At 38.5% G+C, this 14200-nt stretch overlaps 1 protein-coding gene across 1 annotated transcript in view; it reads right to left on the bottom strand.

The window, feature by feature from the left end:
• phlpp2 (PH domain and leucine rich repeat protein phosphatase 2) overlaps positions 1 to 14200 on the bottom strand; it is a 69191-nt gene that overhangs the window by 54437 nt on the left and 554 nt on the right. Inside the window, exons 2-3 of the mRNA XM_065288883.1 lie at positions 10903 to 11180; positions 5811 to 5944 (exon numbers count right to left, since the gene is read on the bottom strand). Coding sequence (XP_065144955.1) covers positions 5811 to 5944; positions 10903 to 11180 — 412 coding nt within the window. The remainder of the gene's footprint in view (positions 1 to 5810; positions 5945 to 10902; positions 11181 to 14200) is intronic.

Raw genomic sequence — 14200 nt, 5'->3', positions numbered from 1 at the left:
AGACAAATTTACCACATTTTTGTTGTTTTACCACAGATTTGTTTGCTTGTTTTAAGCATGATATTTTTTTCTAAAAACAAGACTTATTTGCTTAGGTCATTTTACTCATCAAGAAAATACATCTTGATTTAAGAACAATACAAATTTACTAAGAAAGTCATTTTTTGCAGTGTAACTTCTAACAAATACAACCTTATTGTAAAGCATTACTGAATTTTCTCAATTCAATGAACCTCATGACATCCAAGAAGATATACATGACTTTGTTTCTTCTGTTAAACACAATTTAATAATTTTATAATAAAACACTGTAATGTTATCTTCATATAAGGGGCCAACATGCCAAAGCGCCAAAAAGCACATACATCCATTTTTAAAGTAAAGTAATCCAAATAATTCCAGTAAGATATACAGTAATGTGCAAAAGTCTTATGCCACCTTGCTACTATTTTTTGTTTTTGCAATTGTATAGTGATCATTTATAATTATTTCTCATTCTCTTTATTAGAATACAACCAGAAAATAAAGGAAATGTGTATGTAGTATTAAAAACAGTATACAAGTATAAGCTTAAGTGTCAAGTATTTAGGGTAAACTGCCCTTCTGCTTGAGCAATAGCAGGCAGCTGCAGGATTAAATCCTAATTTCTAATTCTAATCGAATGACTTCAGGACTTTAGTCTCCTCAAAAAAGCTCAAGATGTGTTTCGTGCCAAGAGAGGTCACACTAAATACTGACTGATGCCAGAAGATCTAGTTCTGAAAATTGTTTTGTTTTTAATTTTGTGTACATATTTCCTGTATTTTCTGTTTGTATCTTAATAAAAAGAGTGAAAAATATGGACATTAAAACTTTGCTAAAACAACAAAGCTGGTGATGGTGGCCTTTTGGCTTTTGCACAGTACTGTATATCTTTTAAAATTATTAATTTATGTTCAACCACAGAAATAAGCCATATACCGTACATGTGGGATGGCATAAGGCTGAGTAAATTATGAACTTTCACAATATTCATATTTGGGTGAGCTTTTCCTTTAATATCAACAACAATATTAACATGCCCACATACAAATGGTAATGGGTATAACCATATAGGCCATATTATTAAAACGCTACTCCAAACTCCAAATTTCTCCAAACAAATTTATTTTCTTATTTCTTCTCCAAACACACGGTTGTTTTCTTAAACCTAAATCATTAGAAACGAAAGTAAGTAAGATGAAAAACATGAGCTATGTCAAAAAGCATGCGTCAGTATTTCTTCCATAGATATGTATATAAAGGCTAGATGGCTCGTCCGCGCTGATGGCCAATTTAGTGGAACGTCCGCATTTTGGCGGCCATCTTAGGACAGGGCGCTCGCTCACTCGTAGCATTGAGTTTTAATGATGCAGGTACTTTTAAATGACCATAACTTGCTTAATTTTTTACCAATTTTCAAACGGATTGGTTTGTTATAAACGTCAAAGATGTACCTATGACACTGAATACGTATACTAAAAATAAATAAAAATTTCATGAAACATGTTAAAGCATACAGAATTATAGCCACGTTAATAACGTTTGTAAAAAACCAAACCGTTTGTAAATCCGTCAAGAATTCAGCAAGTTACGAGCATTTTAGTTGGCGTATGTCACTCACCTTCCGTCCACAGCAGCAGGGAGCAGCACTATGGCAGCACTGACCTAAGATGGCCACCAAATGACGACACAGCTGACTCCGCCTTGAGCCATCTAGCCTTTATATACATATCTATGATTTCTTCATCATCATACACCCTGTACTGAGTTCATTTTTGTATTTGTTTTTATAAATTACCAAAACGAGAGCCAAAACTCCTATAGCCTGAGCAGCAAAATAAACCTTCAGCCTGAAGTCTCTCTCTTTCTCCATCTCTCCATCTCTTTTCTCTCTCGTTCTATCAAGGCATTTCTAAGGCTACTTAAACTGAGTGCACCGAAAACAGAAACCACCATCCAACAAACACCATTCCTAAAGCTAGATATTCCTCAAATGTGGCATTTATGTTTCTCCATTCACTGCGCAGGTGGATCAAAATAGCACTGACTCAGGCATGTGTAACGGGGGCCCTATTTGAAGACCCCCCCCCCCCAAAAAAAAGTTACTTTGATTGGTAACACCTAAAAAATGTAAGTTTATTCACTTTAGGTTAAAAATTTTGTGTGTTACCATTTGAAGTAACGTTTTAAGTTGAACCGCCAGTTCGGTCATCCGATACACCCACCCTCCAAACCTCAAAAATCCCATCCGGGTCATGGCACCACTATAACCGTCCCTACTCACACCCATCCCAAGTGGGATTCAAACCGGCAATCAGTCCGGCATGGGAATTGGACGCTCTCACAAGGACTCTTAAGGCCACGGTATTTAGTGTTCTAGCTAGAGGACCTTTTGAGGTTGTGTATCGAGGTTTATTCAAATGCAACCCTCACACACACACTGCCCTGTAAAAAGTGAAAAGTTGGAAAAGTTACTTCGATTGGTAACACCTAAAAAATGTAAGTTTATTCACTTTAGTTTCACTTTAGGTGAAAATGTAAAAAAAATGATGTGTTGCCAATTGAAGTAACTTTTTAAGTTGAATGAACTGGCCTCCTTTACACCCACCCTCCGAACCTCAAAAATCCCATCCGGGTCATGGCACCACCCTAACCGGCCCTACTCACACCCATCCCAAGTGGGATTCAAACCGGCAATCAGTCCGGCATGGGAGACAGACGCTCTCACAAGGACGCTAAATGTCACCGTATTTAGCGTTTCTAGCTAGAGGACCTCTTGAGGTTTGGAAGGCTTACTCAAAGCACAGCTCTTACACACTAGCTGGCCTCCATTACACAAGTTTAATACACATTTTCATTTTATTATCCTACAACATTAATACACACAACACTTAAATCAGTGTTAATAAAAGCACTACTATAAAACAAATCACATTTCCATTCACATCACCATATTAGCAACTTTAAAAATAATCAATAACCCCATGCCTTGCGGAAATCAACCTAGATCCCATAATACAACATTATCGCAAAAAACACATTCTGCTTTATTGACAATTAAATTGAAATGATTGCATAATGACTTGCTTCACTAAAATAATACATGACATAATGGAGATGAGCTCAATGATGGCAGACCAACACAAACATAACGCTAACATTAACATACCATTTAAAACCAATAATAAAGACAATTACACAGATTTAATGGCCCATCCTAAGAAAAGAGATACAATTAACATATTAAAACCTTCATGAGACTGCGAATTTAAACTCCTTTCAACATCTTCTCCGATTTTCTGTCTGCTATCTATACAAATCTAAATACGTTTATTTTATATTCACAGTTTAATTTGCTATAACATACTGTTCAACATACATTTTGGTCTTTTTAAAAAAGACATTTTTTTTATCCCTTTAAGATCACATACAATGTGTTCGATATGAGAAGCGCATTAACCGCCTGCAGTCACGCTAACAGCGTCATTATCCCAAATTAAGTCTGACTTACTCACATAAAAGCAGAAAGAGTTCACCGTATCATCTGACCTGTTTCAAAAGCAATGCATTTTGTTACACCACACACGCAGCTCTGCAATGTAAAACAATAACAATTGACAAATCGATAGCTCGCATCAGGAAATCAATGCAACAGTGTGACTGAGCACCATTACAACACTCCCATATCGATCGTCTCCCTCACCTCTGAGATGCAGAGATGGGTGTTCGGAGGTTTGAGGGCACCTTACTTTATTCTGCTACGTCTCACCTGTCCCCAGAGTCGCAGAATACAAATGAGAAGGATACAGGTCGTTCGTTCAGTCTCCAAAGCTATATATCAGGCGGACGTGCGGGACTGCAACTCACCGGTACGGCCCTGACAGGACCTGAGGATGAAAAATGTTGCGTCCCTGTGCGGCCCTGACATATAGGCATTTACTTACTGCCCTAGACCGAGGGGGGCTGCAGGTTACTGTTGTTTGCATTTGACGCTCACTGTGGGAAGGACAATGGGGAGGACTCGCAATGTAAAATTACCATGTTGATGTATAGCTAAAATAATCTGGATTTGATTATAAAGGTATATCAAGGTTTTAAAGGCTTGGTTCACACACTGCAGGTCTTAATGCCTTAAAGGATTAGTCCATTTTCTTAAAAAAAAATCCAGATAATTTACTCACCACCATGTCATCCAAAATGTGATGTCTTTCTTTGTTCAGTCGAGAAGAAATTATGTTTTTTGAGAAAAACATTCCAGGATTGTTCTCATTTTAATGGACCCCAACACTTAACAGTTATAATGCAGTGTAAAATTGCAGTTTCAAAGGACTCTAAACAATCCCAAACGAGGCATAAGGGTCTTATCTAGCGAAACGATTGTCATTTTGGCGAGAAAAAATATGCACTTTTAAACCACAACTTCTCTTCTTCATCACGTCAAGCTAAAACTACGCCCCAGTGTTTACAATTGTGGAGAAAGAGGACCGTTCTGACGTTGTTGTATGTCGAATGATACTAATTAATGTCTTTGTGGCAGTTTATTGTTTAAAATGGTCCGCAAATGTGCGTTTCATATATGTAACACGTGACCTTTTCACGGCATTGCGCAATTAGGTGGTCGCGCTGGCGCGTCACAGGACCGGAGGAAGACGAGAAGTTGTGGTTTAAAAGTGCATATTTTTATTTTTATTGTCAAAATAACTAGATATTCTAGATAAGACCCTTATGCCTCGTTTGAGATTGTTTAGAGTCCTTTGAACTGCAATTTTAAACTGCATTAAAACTAATAAGTGTTGGGGTCCATTAAAGTCCATTAAAATGAGAAAATCCTGGAATGTTTTCCTAAAAAAAAAAAAAAAAAAAAATTCTTCTCAACTGAACAAAGAAAGACATCAACATTTTAGATGACATGGCAGTGAGTAAATTATCTGAATTTTTTTTTTTTAAGAAAATTGACTAATCCTTTAAGTCATTTAATTTATTTGATGTTTACATTTAATATATATATTTTTGAAAGATATTATAATGTAAATTATTTATTTGTACCTGGCATACATGTGGTATGTTGCTTAAAAATAAAAGGTTTTGTGTCCAGTTGAAAAGTTGTTGAAAATAACACACTACTGTTGCAATGGCAATACCTTGAAACCATGGTATTTCTGCTTAAGGTTATCATACTAGCAATACATTTTTACTGTTAAAGCACCAACCACAGTATTACTCCCAATGCCGTCATTGCACCACCACATGGTACCACCGCATTACTTTTATCAAATGAAACAAAAAAGATAGTTGAGACTTTTCTGAATGCAACTCCGCAAACCGAAACAACCAATCATGCCATCAAGAGAAGGTTCCTATATGATGGCCTACTGGAACAAAGGCATAATTGGCATCCTTTGTGTGACTCGAGAGAAAAAGCTGGAAACAGACACAATCCCATCAACGCTGATGTTGACACACACTGTTGCCTGACACTAGAAAAGCCATTATTCAACGCTGTCATTTCAAAGACTGAATAGGAAAGGAGATGCATACGAAAATGCACAAGCGCAGAGTGGGCGGCAGCTATAATGTGCCCTTACAGTAATAGCAGACTACACCCAAGCGCACTGCAAATGGCATCCAGAAATAATCCACAAGCACCGCCTCACGCAGATATGGAACAAGACCGCCGATCTGGTGGACTTAAAGTAAAGCCGATAGATTGTTCAGAGAATTGTCGGATTTGGATGCGGTCAATAGCAGTGCCAACATTCAGCATGAAGACATGAAGAGGCAAAACTCACCACTATAGAAGCGGATCATGCAGCTGAGATCCGAATTGGCCGCTTCCTGCTGGACCCGAAGTGGGTCGTCATAACCCATAGCAGTCAGGTAGTCATAAACCATCTGAAGAGGTCGTTCAGAAGGGTCCAACCTCCTATACAAAGAGTAAGAGAAAAGACTCTTTAAATATATATATATATATATATATATATATATATATATATATATATATATATATATATACTTAGAAATGAACGAGTCACATTAATAACCAGTTATACACACTATAGACATAAAGTAACATTAAAAAGTTTGGAAATTCTTGACTGAATGCTTCTTATGATCTTAAAAATCTTTTAATTTGAGATGAGAGTGAATGTTTAAAAGAACACTCCACCTTTATAAAAAAATCACGATTAATTACTCACCCCCCTTGTCATCCAAGATGTTTATGTCTAATTTTTTTGTTCAGTTAAGAAGAAATTCTTATGAGGCGTTTAGCGGAGTGCAGTAGACGCGATTCCACCTCATTCACGCGTCTGGCATGAATTGAGTGTTGTCGCGGGAAATGCGCAAGCTGAAAAATGTGAACTTCGGCGGAAAAACGTGCCGCGTTAACCGTCTGGAGGTCTTGCGGCGCGAATGAGGCGTTTAGCGGAGCGCAGTAGACGCGATTCCGCCTCATTCACGCGGCTGGCATGAATTGAGCGTTGTCGCGGGAAATGCGCAAGCTGAAAAATTTGAACTTCGGCGGAAAAACATGCCGCGTTAACCAATCGGGAGCTTGCTCTAGTAGTGACGTGATTACAGGGAGCAAGCGGAGTTGCAGAAGCCCCTTCCATAACACAAATTTCTGCGTGAATGTCTCGAAGACTAGAATTTCACACGCATGAAACGAGTAAACTCAAAATGTTCAATCGGCAAACTAGACGCGGAAGATGCAAATTTGATGCCTTAAACACAGCTGGTGTGAACCCACAGTAAGGGAAGGATCTTATCGAGCCAAACGATTGTCATTTTCGCCCAAAAAATATGTACTTTTAAACCAAAGCTTCTCATCTTGCACTAGCCGTGTGAAGCACCAGCGCGACCTTACATATTACGTAATCACGTTGAAAGATCATTTAAAGTGCACCTATTTCTTCGCTAAAAAAACTTTATTTTGTGTATTTGGTATAATACAATGTGTTCACGTGGTTTATGGTTAAAAACAGATTATTGTCCACATACCGTACACTCCATATTTTACTCTCTTCCTGAAACGCACAGATTTGAAAGGCTCTGTGTTCCTGACTGCCCAGCTAATCTGTACGTTGTGATTTGCCTGAATACCTCTGACGTCAACCCGAAAAGTGACGCTCCTTACCATGTTTGAAAGACTTGCGCACTGCGATGCAATGTTACCGGAGTTAACTTACAGACTGTAAGACCGAAGCGGGAGGAATTATGATAATGTCGGTCTTGTCTACATCACCAATCCCAGAAAGTAAACTGTTGCCTACAATCTGTGTGTTTGTTGTAGTCCAAGAAAAGAGATTTACATTGGAGACGATAAGTTGCGTCATCATTTACTTTGCGGTTTGTACCTTTTGCATATCGTTAACATGTACTAATACACACTTACACACCAAAGGAAATGTAAAAACGTGACTTGGACAGTAGGTGCTCTTTAAATGTTTGAAATTACTTTTGTAAAAAATAACTTTTTTTAGTGTTTGCAAAACTAAAACTTCTACATTTCAAAGCTTATATGATTGGCCCCGCACATGACCCTGTGCAAGTATGTCAGCTTTTAATAGGCATGACAACACAGGTGTTTCAATTTAGGATCAGACACATCATCCTGACAAATATCTCCCTCAGCATTTGGTTTTCTCCAAGAAAGCAAGCCAGAAAATATATCCTAATCCACAGGGATCAGATCAAGCCCAGCTCCAGACTTCGGCAGTCATTAAAGCGCTTCTGAGCTCATAACATCCGACAATACTCACTTAACAATCCGTCTGCCGGACTGAAGCGACAATCTTTTGTGACGTGAAGGCATCTTGCGTTTTATTAAAGCCGTCCGACCTCATAATCATCCATCTCGCACTTCACCTGATTAAATCCTCATCTCATTCCAGCATCCTAATCCTGTTAGCGGCTCCTCGAAACAGATAGGCCTGCGAACACTGCAATCCATGAAGCCCGACTCAGCCGCCCGACCTACATGTTAGCATGCCGTGCCCTCATGTAAAGCCAGCGCAAGTGTTGGTGGCCTCGCTCCTCGAATAATCTTCAACAAACTGAGCTTTTACAGCTTTGCTCATGCAGAGCGTAGCTGACAAAGATGATTTGGGATTTAACTGCATCTTACCTGAATTGAAATAAACAAGAGCAGGGGTAGAGAGACAGGCGGGCAACACCATGCACAAATATCACTAGATGTCCATGTGAGCTGCACTAATGTGCCGACTCCTCAGAGCTTATTCAGCTTAGCTGCCTGGCTTTTCCCCGGCTCAGAGCTGGACTACTTCCTGCGAAATAATGTGATTTCAGCCATCTCGGCTACAGCCCAGTCATTCCCAGAAGGACAGAGAGAGGGGAAAGCATGACTTGCTTTTCTTTTATTGGTAGGCACACCTTTGAAATCACCACAGACACTTCAAGCGATGGATGCTGGATTGAAAAGAGCCTTTTAGGGACAAACACACACATAGAGGAGGAACACACATGGCTCACACTTAGTCCTGTCAGAATTATGACTATATCGACTTATTGAACAAAGGGTAAAAATGACGTAGGTAGTTTTTGGAGAGGCGATATAATACAGCGGAGAGTGACAGGCGAAGAGAAAGCTTCAAAAACACAAGAAAAACGGGACCTTTAACTTTAAGCAAATGATGAGCAATTTTCAGGAGCGACTACCAATGGGAGCGAAGCACTGGACTTCACGTTATCCTTCTCTCGTCAGTTACTGAAGTGGACGGTACTAGTGATGCACCGATACTGGTATCGGCCTCGATACCACATTTTCTAAAGTACTCGTACTCGTTAAAAGTCCCCCGATACCTGGAATCGATACCACGGTCTGAGAAATGTCTATGTTTGAGCTGCGTGTAAGGGGTTAATGCCTCTTGTGTTGTCCAAAGAGGCAGAGTTTACAACAAACTGGAAAACTAGTCCTTTGTTTTTTTTGTTAAATTATATGACTAAAGCTGTTACCTGTAAAATTAAATCATGTTTTTTATTAAGTACTCGGTATCGGTATCGGCAAGTACTGAAATGCAAGTACTCGTACTCGTATTCCAAAAAAGTGGTATCGGTGCATCCCTAGACGGTACTCATTTGTTTATGACAGCCGGATTTAGAAATGCCTCATTCAAAGAGACGGGCAATACACAGGGAGAAAGTTGCTGGTGGTCTAAACAAGTTGTAAGTCAGTAGGGGTCATTTGAATATCATACATCATTCCAATATTCATCTTGTTGAAATTAGGTTTTTCGTTCATATCTGCATCGAGCAAACCCACTGCCACAAGTGATCAAAGTTTAGCCATCTTTCTCTTAAAGGAATAGTCCATTTTCTTAAAAGAAAAATCCAGATAATTTACTCACTACCATGTCATCCAAAATGTTGATGTCTTTCTTTGTTCAGTCGAGAAGAAATTATGTTTTTTGAGGAAAACATTGCAGGATTTTTCTCATTTTAATAGACTTTAATAGACACCAACAATTAACACTTAACTCAACACTTAGCAGTTTTTTCAACGGAGTTTCAAAAGACTATAAACGATCCCAAACGAGGCATAAGGGTCTTATCTAGCAAAACGATTGTCATTTTTGACAAGAAAAATAACAAATATACACTTTTAAACCACAACTTCTCGTCCAGATCCGGTCGTGATACGTCAGTGTTACCCCACGCAATACGTCATGACGTCAAAGGTCACACAGGACGAATGCGAAACTCCGCCCCAGTGTTTACAAGTGTGTTGAAAGAGGACCGTTCCTACGTTGTTGTATGTCAACTGATACTAATTAATGTCTTTGTGTCAGTTTATTGTTTACAATGGTCCGCAAATGTGCGTTTCATATATGTAACACGTGACCTCCCTACGTCACTACGCATTTACGTTAGGTCGCGCTGGACCGGACCTAAACGAGAAGTTGTGCTATAAAAGTGTATATTTTTTATTTTTCTTGTCAAAAATGACAATCGTTTCACTAGATAAGACCATTATGCCTCGTTTGGGATTGTTTATAGTCCTTTGAAACTCCGTTGAAAAAAACTGTTTCGTGTTGAGTTAAGTGTTAATTGTTGGTGTCTATTAAAGTCCATTAAAATGAGAAAAATCCTGAATGTTTTCCTCAAAAAACATAATTTCTTCTCGACTGAACAAAGAAAGACATCAACATTTTGGATGATATGGTGGTGAGTAAATTATCTGGATTTTTCTTTTAAGAAATGGACTTTTCCTTTAAAGGCAGGGTGCGTGAAAAGGGAGTCGGCCCGAGTACCAACACACACTTGTAACCAATCGGCAGTAATGGGCGTGTTTACTAACTGACATCGTTGCCTGGGTTGAATATGTGTGGGGCGGGTCTATCAAAAGAAGTCCAGATTCTATTGGGGTAGGGAAGTGTTTGTTTAGGTGATTTCAAATGTCAACATTGGCTTTCAGAGATCATGCACCCTGCCTTTAGTATTCCTATAGCTTAGTTGGTTAAGCATTGTATTGGGAGTGCAAAGGTTGTATACCTTACAATGTATACCTTAAATGCACTGGAAGTCACTTTGGATAAAAGCGTCTGCCAAATGCATAAATGTAAGATATAAAATCGCTCCTCGTGGCCGGTGTTAGCGGTATTAAAACCCTTAAAGTACTCTCTAAAATGTTACACCGCATCAGTTCCCAAGCAAATGAAATGGTTTGACGAACACAATTTTTTTTGCTTGTGTTAGTTTATTTCTAATTAAAAGAGGAAATTGTTTTAAATAGTTAATTATCTTTAGTTTACATAACAACCGTGTAAAAATTATTTGCATTTTAATAGTCAGACGACCCAGGTTGTTTTAAAGCAATTGTTCACAAAATAAAATGACTTTATGCCTTCATTTTGTGTGTGGTACCTGATGAGGTCTCCATGCAGCTGGAGATAAAGACCCTGAATATCTCTCTGAGCACACAGCTCCTCCACGGTGGTGTTGGTGGAGCAGAGCACCAGCTTCAGGTCCGGCTGGGCGGTAGAGGTGGTCTGGGGTCCCGACGCTGGAAGCTGGGGCTCCGAGGCCCCGTAGAGACACACGCAGCCTCGCTGAGCATCACCTTTCAGCCAGTCCCGCTCCCGAGAGCCAAACCGCGTCTTCCGGGTCACGCAACCTCTACTCCCATTGCGCTTCATGTTACGCTGGGGACGAGAATCTGGATTAGACTCTGTATGCAATAAAAAGATATAATTTGTGTACTGTAGCCAGATGATCTTCTATTTATGAGGTATTTGAAGACCATAGGAGAAATAGGAAGCCGTGTCTTGGCAACCACAAGCTGGTGAGTGTTTGCCACCCCACCCAGTAACACCAGGCTTTGTTTTGGGTTACACCAAACTGCAGTAGCCCAAATGTTTACCAGAGGGCACAAACGCCCTGGAGAGAAGTGCGAATCGGCCCACTTTTGAGACGACATGAAGTCAGCCTGGTGAAGCTGTTTCCTTTTTTTAATGTGAAATAAGTTGGCACAGCAGATTACTAGGCTATTTTATTTAAAGTTACTTTAATCATCACTGATTTAACATTACTAACCCTCATCATTATCACACGCTTCAATGTTAAGAAATGTGATGACCTATCAAAACAATCTTTACACTATTCTATGACTATTTAGGTAATGCAGCAATAATGATGATTATAAAAGATAATCATATCTAAAGATCATCTCTGACTCAGCATTAGTTACCTTTCACACACTCCACCAAACAAGAAGAAACACTTTTACCGTAACACTCCTCTATGTCCCTGTTGATTTACATTATGATTTAAACAACAGTACTGACCTTTAAAACACTGATGAGCATTATTAAGATCATCACATTGAATCTGAAAATGTTGTGCCTCATTGATATGGGTACTACATACATGAGAAATCCTAACTGCAAGGAAACAGTAAATCTAATTTTACACAGAAACCCCATTGTAAGCTCACCAAGGTGACTCTGCATACATGAGGGGGACACAACTGAAATTTATTTTCTGTTTTGTTATCTAGTGAAATGCCTAAGGACAAATTTCAGGCAAATTTCCTTTAGGAGTGTTATGTGAGGTTTATTGTGACGGTAACATCATTGGCATCACAACCATACATTTATTAAACGGTTGCAGAAGTTACATCTAAATACTGTAATCGTTATTATGCATCTATTAAAGGTGCCAAAAATGCAATGAAATAATATGTTATTTTTTTCTGATATCAACATAGAAGGTATGTGGCTTTATAAAGTGCAAAAATTATCCAGAGATGGTTTTACATGTTAATTTTCAACCATAGGATTTTCCTTTAGAATGAAATGGTGTATTATTACCTTATTTGGATGGTCATGAATAATAATGTTAAGCTCTGCTCTTATTGGCTGTTTCACAGTGCAGCTCCTTTCAGTAGCTCTGTGTGTGTGTAAACAGACCTTATGTTTGAGCCTGTTTTTGAATTGTTTAGAGATTTAGAGATTGTTAATGTACGTTTGGTCAATAGTAGAACTTCATCCCGGACGCTAGCATATAGCATTAACTCTTTTCCCGCCATTGACGAGTTAACTCATCAATTAAGAGAAAACGCTTCCCTGCCAATGACGAGTTTTTCCGGCAATCTGTATTTCCGCTATTGTCCACCAGGTGGCAGTTCAAACAGTTCAAACTCCGGGTATGTTTTGAGGATCGCTCTGAATCTGATCTCTATCAAAAATCCTTCACAAAAACGCAATTATCTCAGCTTTTTGCTCAAAATTTGGTATTTTTAAAGAAACCTACCCATATAAAAAGAAAACAAATGAAGGTAGGATGGAACTTTTTTCTGTTCTTTTATTTGATATATCGTATGTTTATATTATAAAGAAGAAAAGTTTTCGCTAGGCATTAAACTTTTGTGAAAATCAAAAAACCGCTGACGCTGGCTGGCAACTTAAAAAAAACGGAAAGAGTTAGGTAGCGCTGACTCAGCAGTCATTACTTTGTATTTAGCATTGTAACAGCATTGTAATAATTTAAATGTTGGGGTGTACATCACAATCTGTTGAGATTAGCCTGTTTTCCAACAATCATTTGCATGCACAAGGTTTACATAAGAAGGAGGAAAAAGTGTTTGAGGCTCACGATATGTCATTATGTACAGAACTCTTATTATTCATCTATGCCTAGTTAAATACAGTTTTTCATTCTATGGCACCTTTAAGACAACCAACATCTAGATTTTTGAAGCTCGGGAATTTTGAAAATATTAAGTCAAACTTAAGGAAATTGTTTGTTAACTTTGGGTAATTTATACAAATTGTATTACATACAAACATTAGCTTTCTCAATATTTGACTTCTCTTCATTTATGTGCCGCATATCCCATATATTCCTGTGTAATTACGATGGAAAGTTTCCAAAATGCCTAGAAATTTGCACATAAATTATAATAAATATCCAGAAGACAATTCCGATATAAGCAACACTTAAAAATTTTATGGTTTCCTTTACACGTACTTGCATGACCCATATCAGCCAATAAAACCATTATAACCACTGGGCCTTATTCCAGTAGGATTTAATGGTGTTTTATTAGTTCCCATCAATCAGATAACATCCCACCAACAGAACCCAACACATTACCAGTAAAGACCCACAGAGACCATTACAGTTTTCATTAAAACCAACACAAGTCCCATCACAAGCATCATATCCATTCAAATTTAACTGAAGGTAGTGTTTATTTCAGCAGGGATCAGTGACTATCTTATAATGAGCTGCCTACCTACAGTAGCAGCATTTTTGGGCGTCATGGGCACCTTCAGAGTCACTTGAGTTCACCCAAATGCCCTGAGCTCACATGACTCGAAAATGCCCAAAAAATGCTGCCTGTTAAGATAGATAGTTCATGTTTTGAGACACATCAAGCCATAAGAAGGGTTGTGTATATATAAATAAATCAGATGTTTACCATTAAAACCATTCAGGAATTCCTCATGCAGTGTGTTTTGGACCTTATTCCTGTGAGATTAGATTTCCATCAACCAGATAACATCCCACCAATAGAACCCAACACATTACCAGTAAAGACTTTAATGAGACCATTATAGTTTTCATTATAACCAATACAATTCCCATTATAACCATTAAACCATTACAATCTCTTTAATGGATTCTCACATAATGACCAGTCTACCTAAACAGCATTTTG

This window comes from Paramisgurnus dabryanus, chromosome 2 (genome assembly GCF_030506205.2).
Source record: "Paramisgurnus dabryanus chromosome 2, PD_genome_1.1, whole genome shotgun sequence".
Lineage (NCBI taxonomy): Eukaryota > Metazoa > Chordata > Actinopteri > Cypriniformes > Cobitidae > Paramisgurnus > Paramisgurnus dabryanus.
The sequence above is the reverse complement of the archived record's forward strand: the minus strand, read 5'-3'. Positions and strand labels throughout refer to the sequence as shown.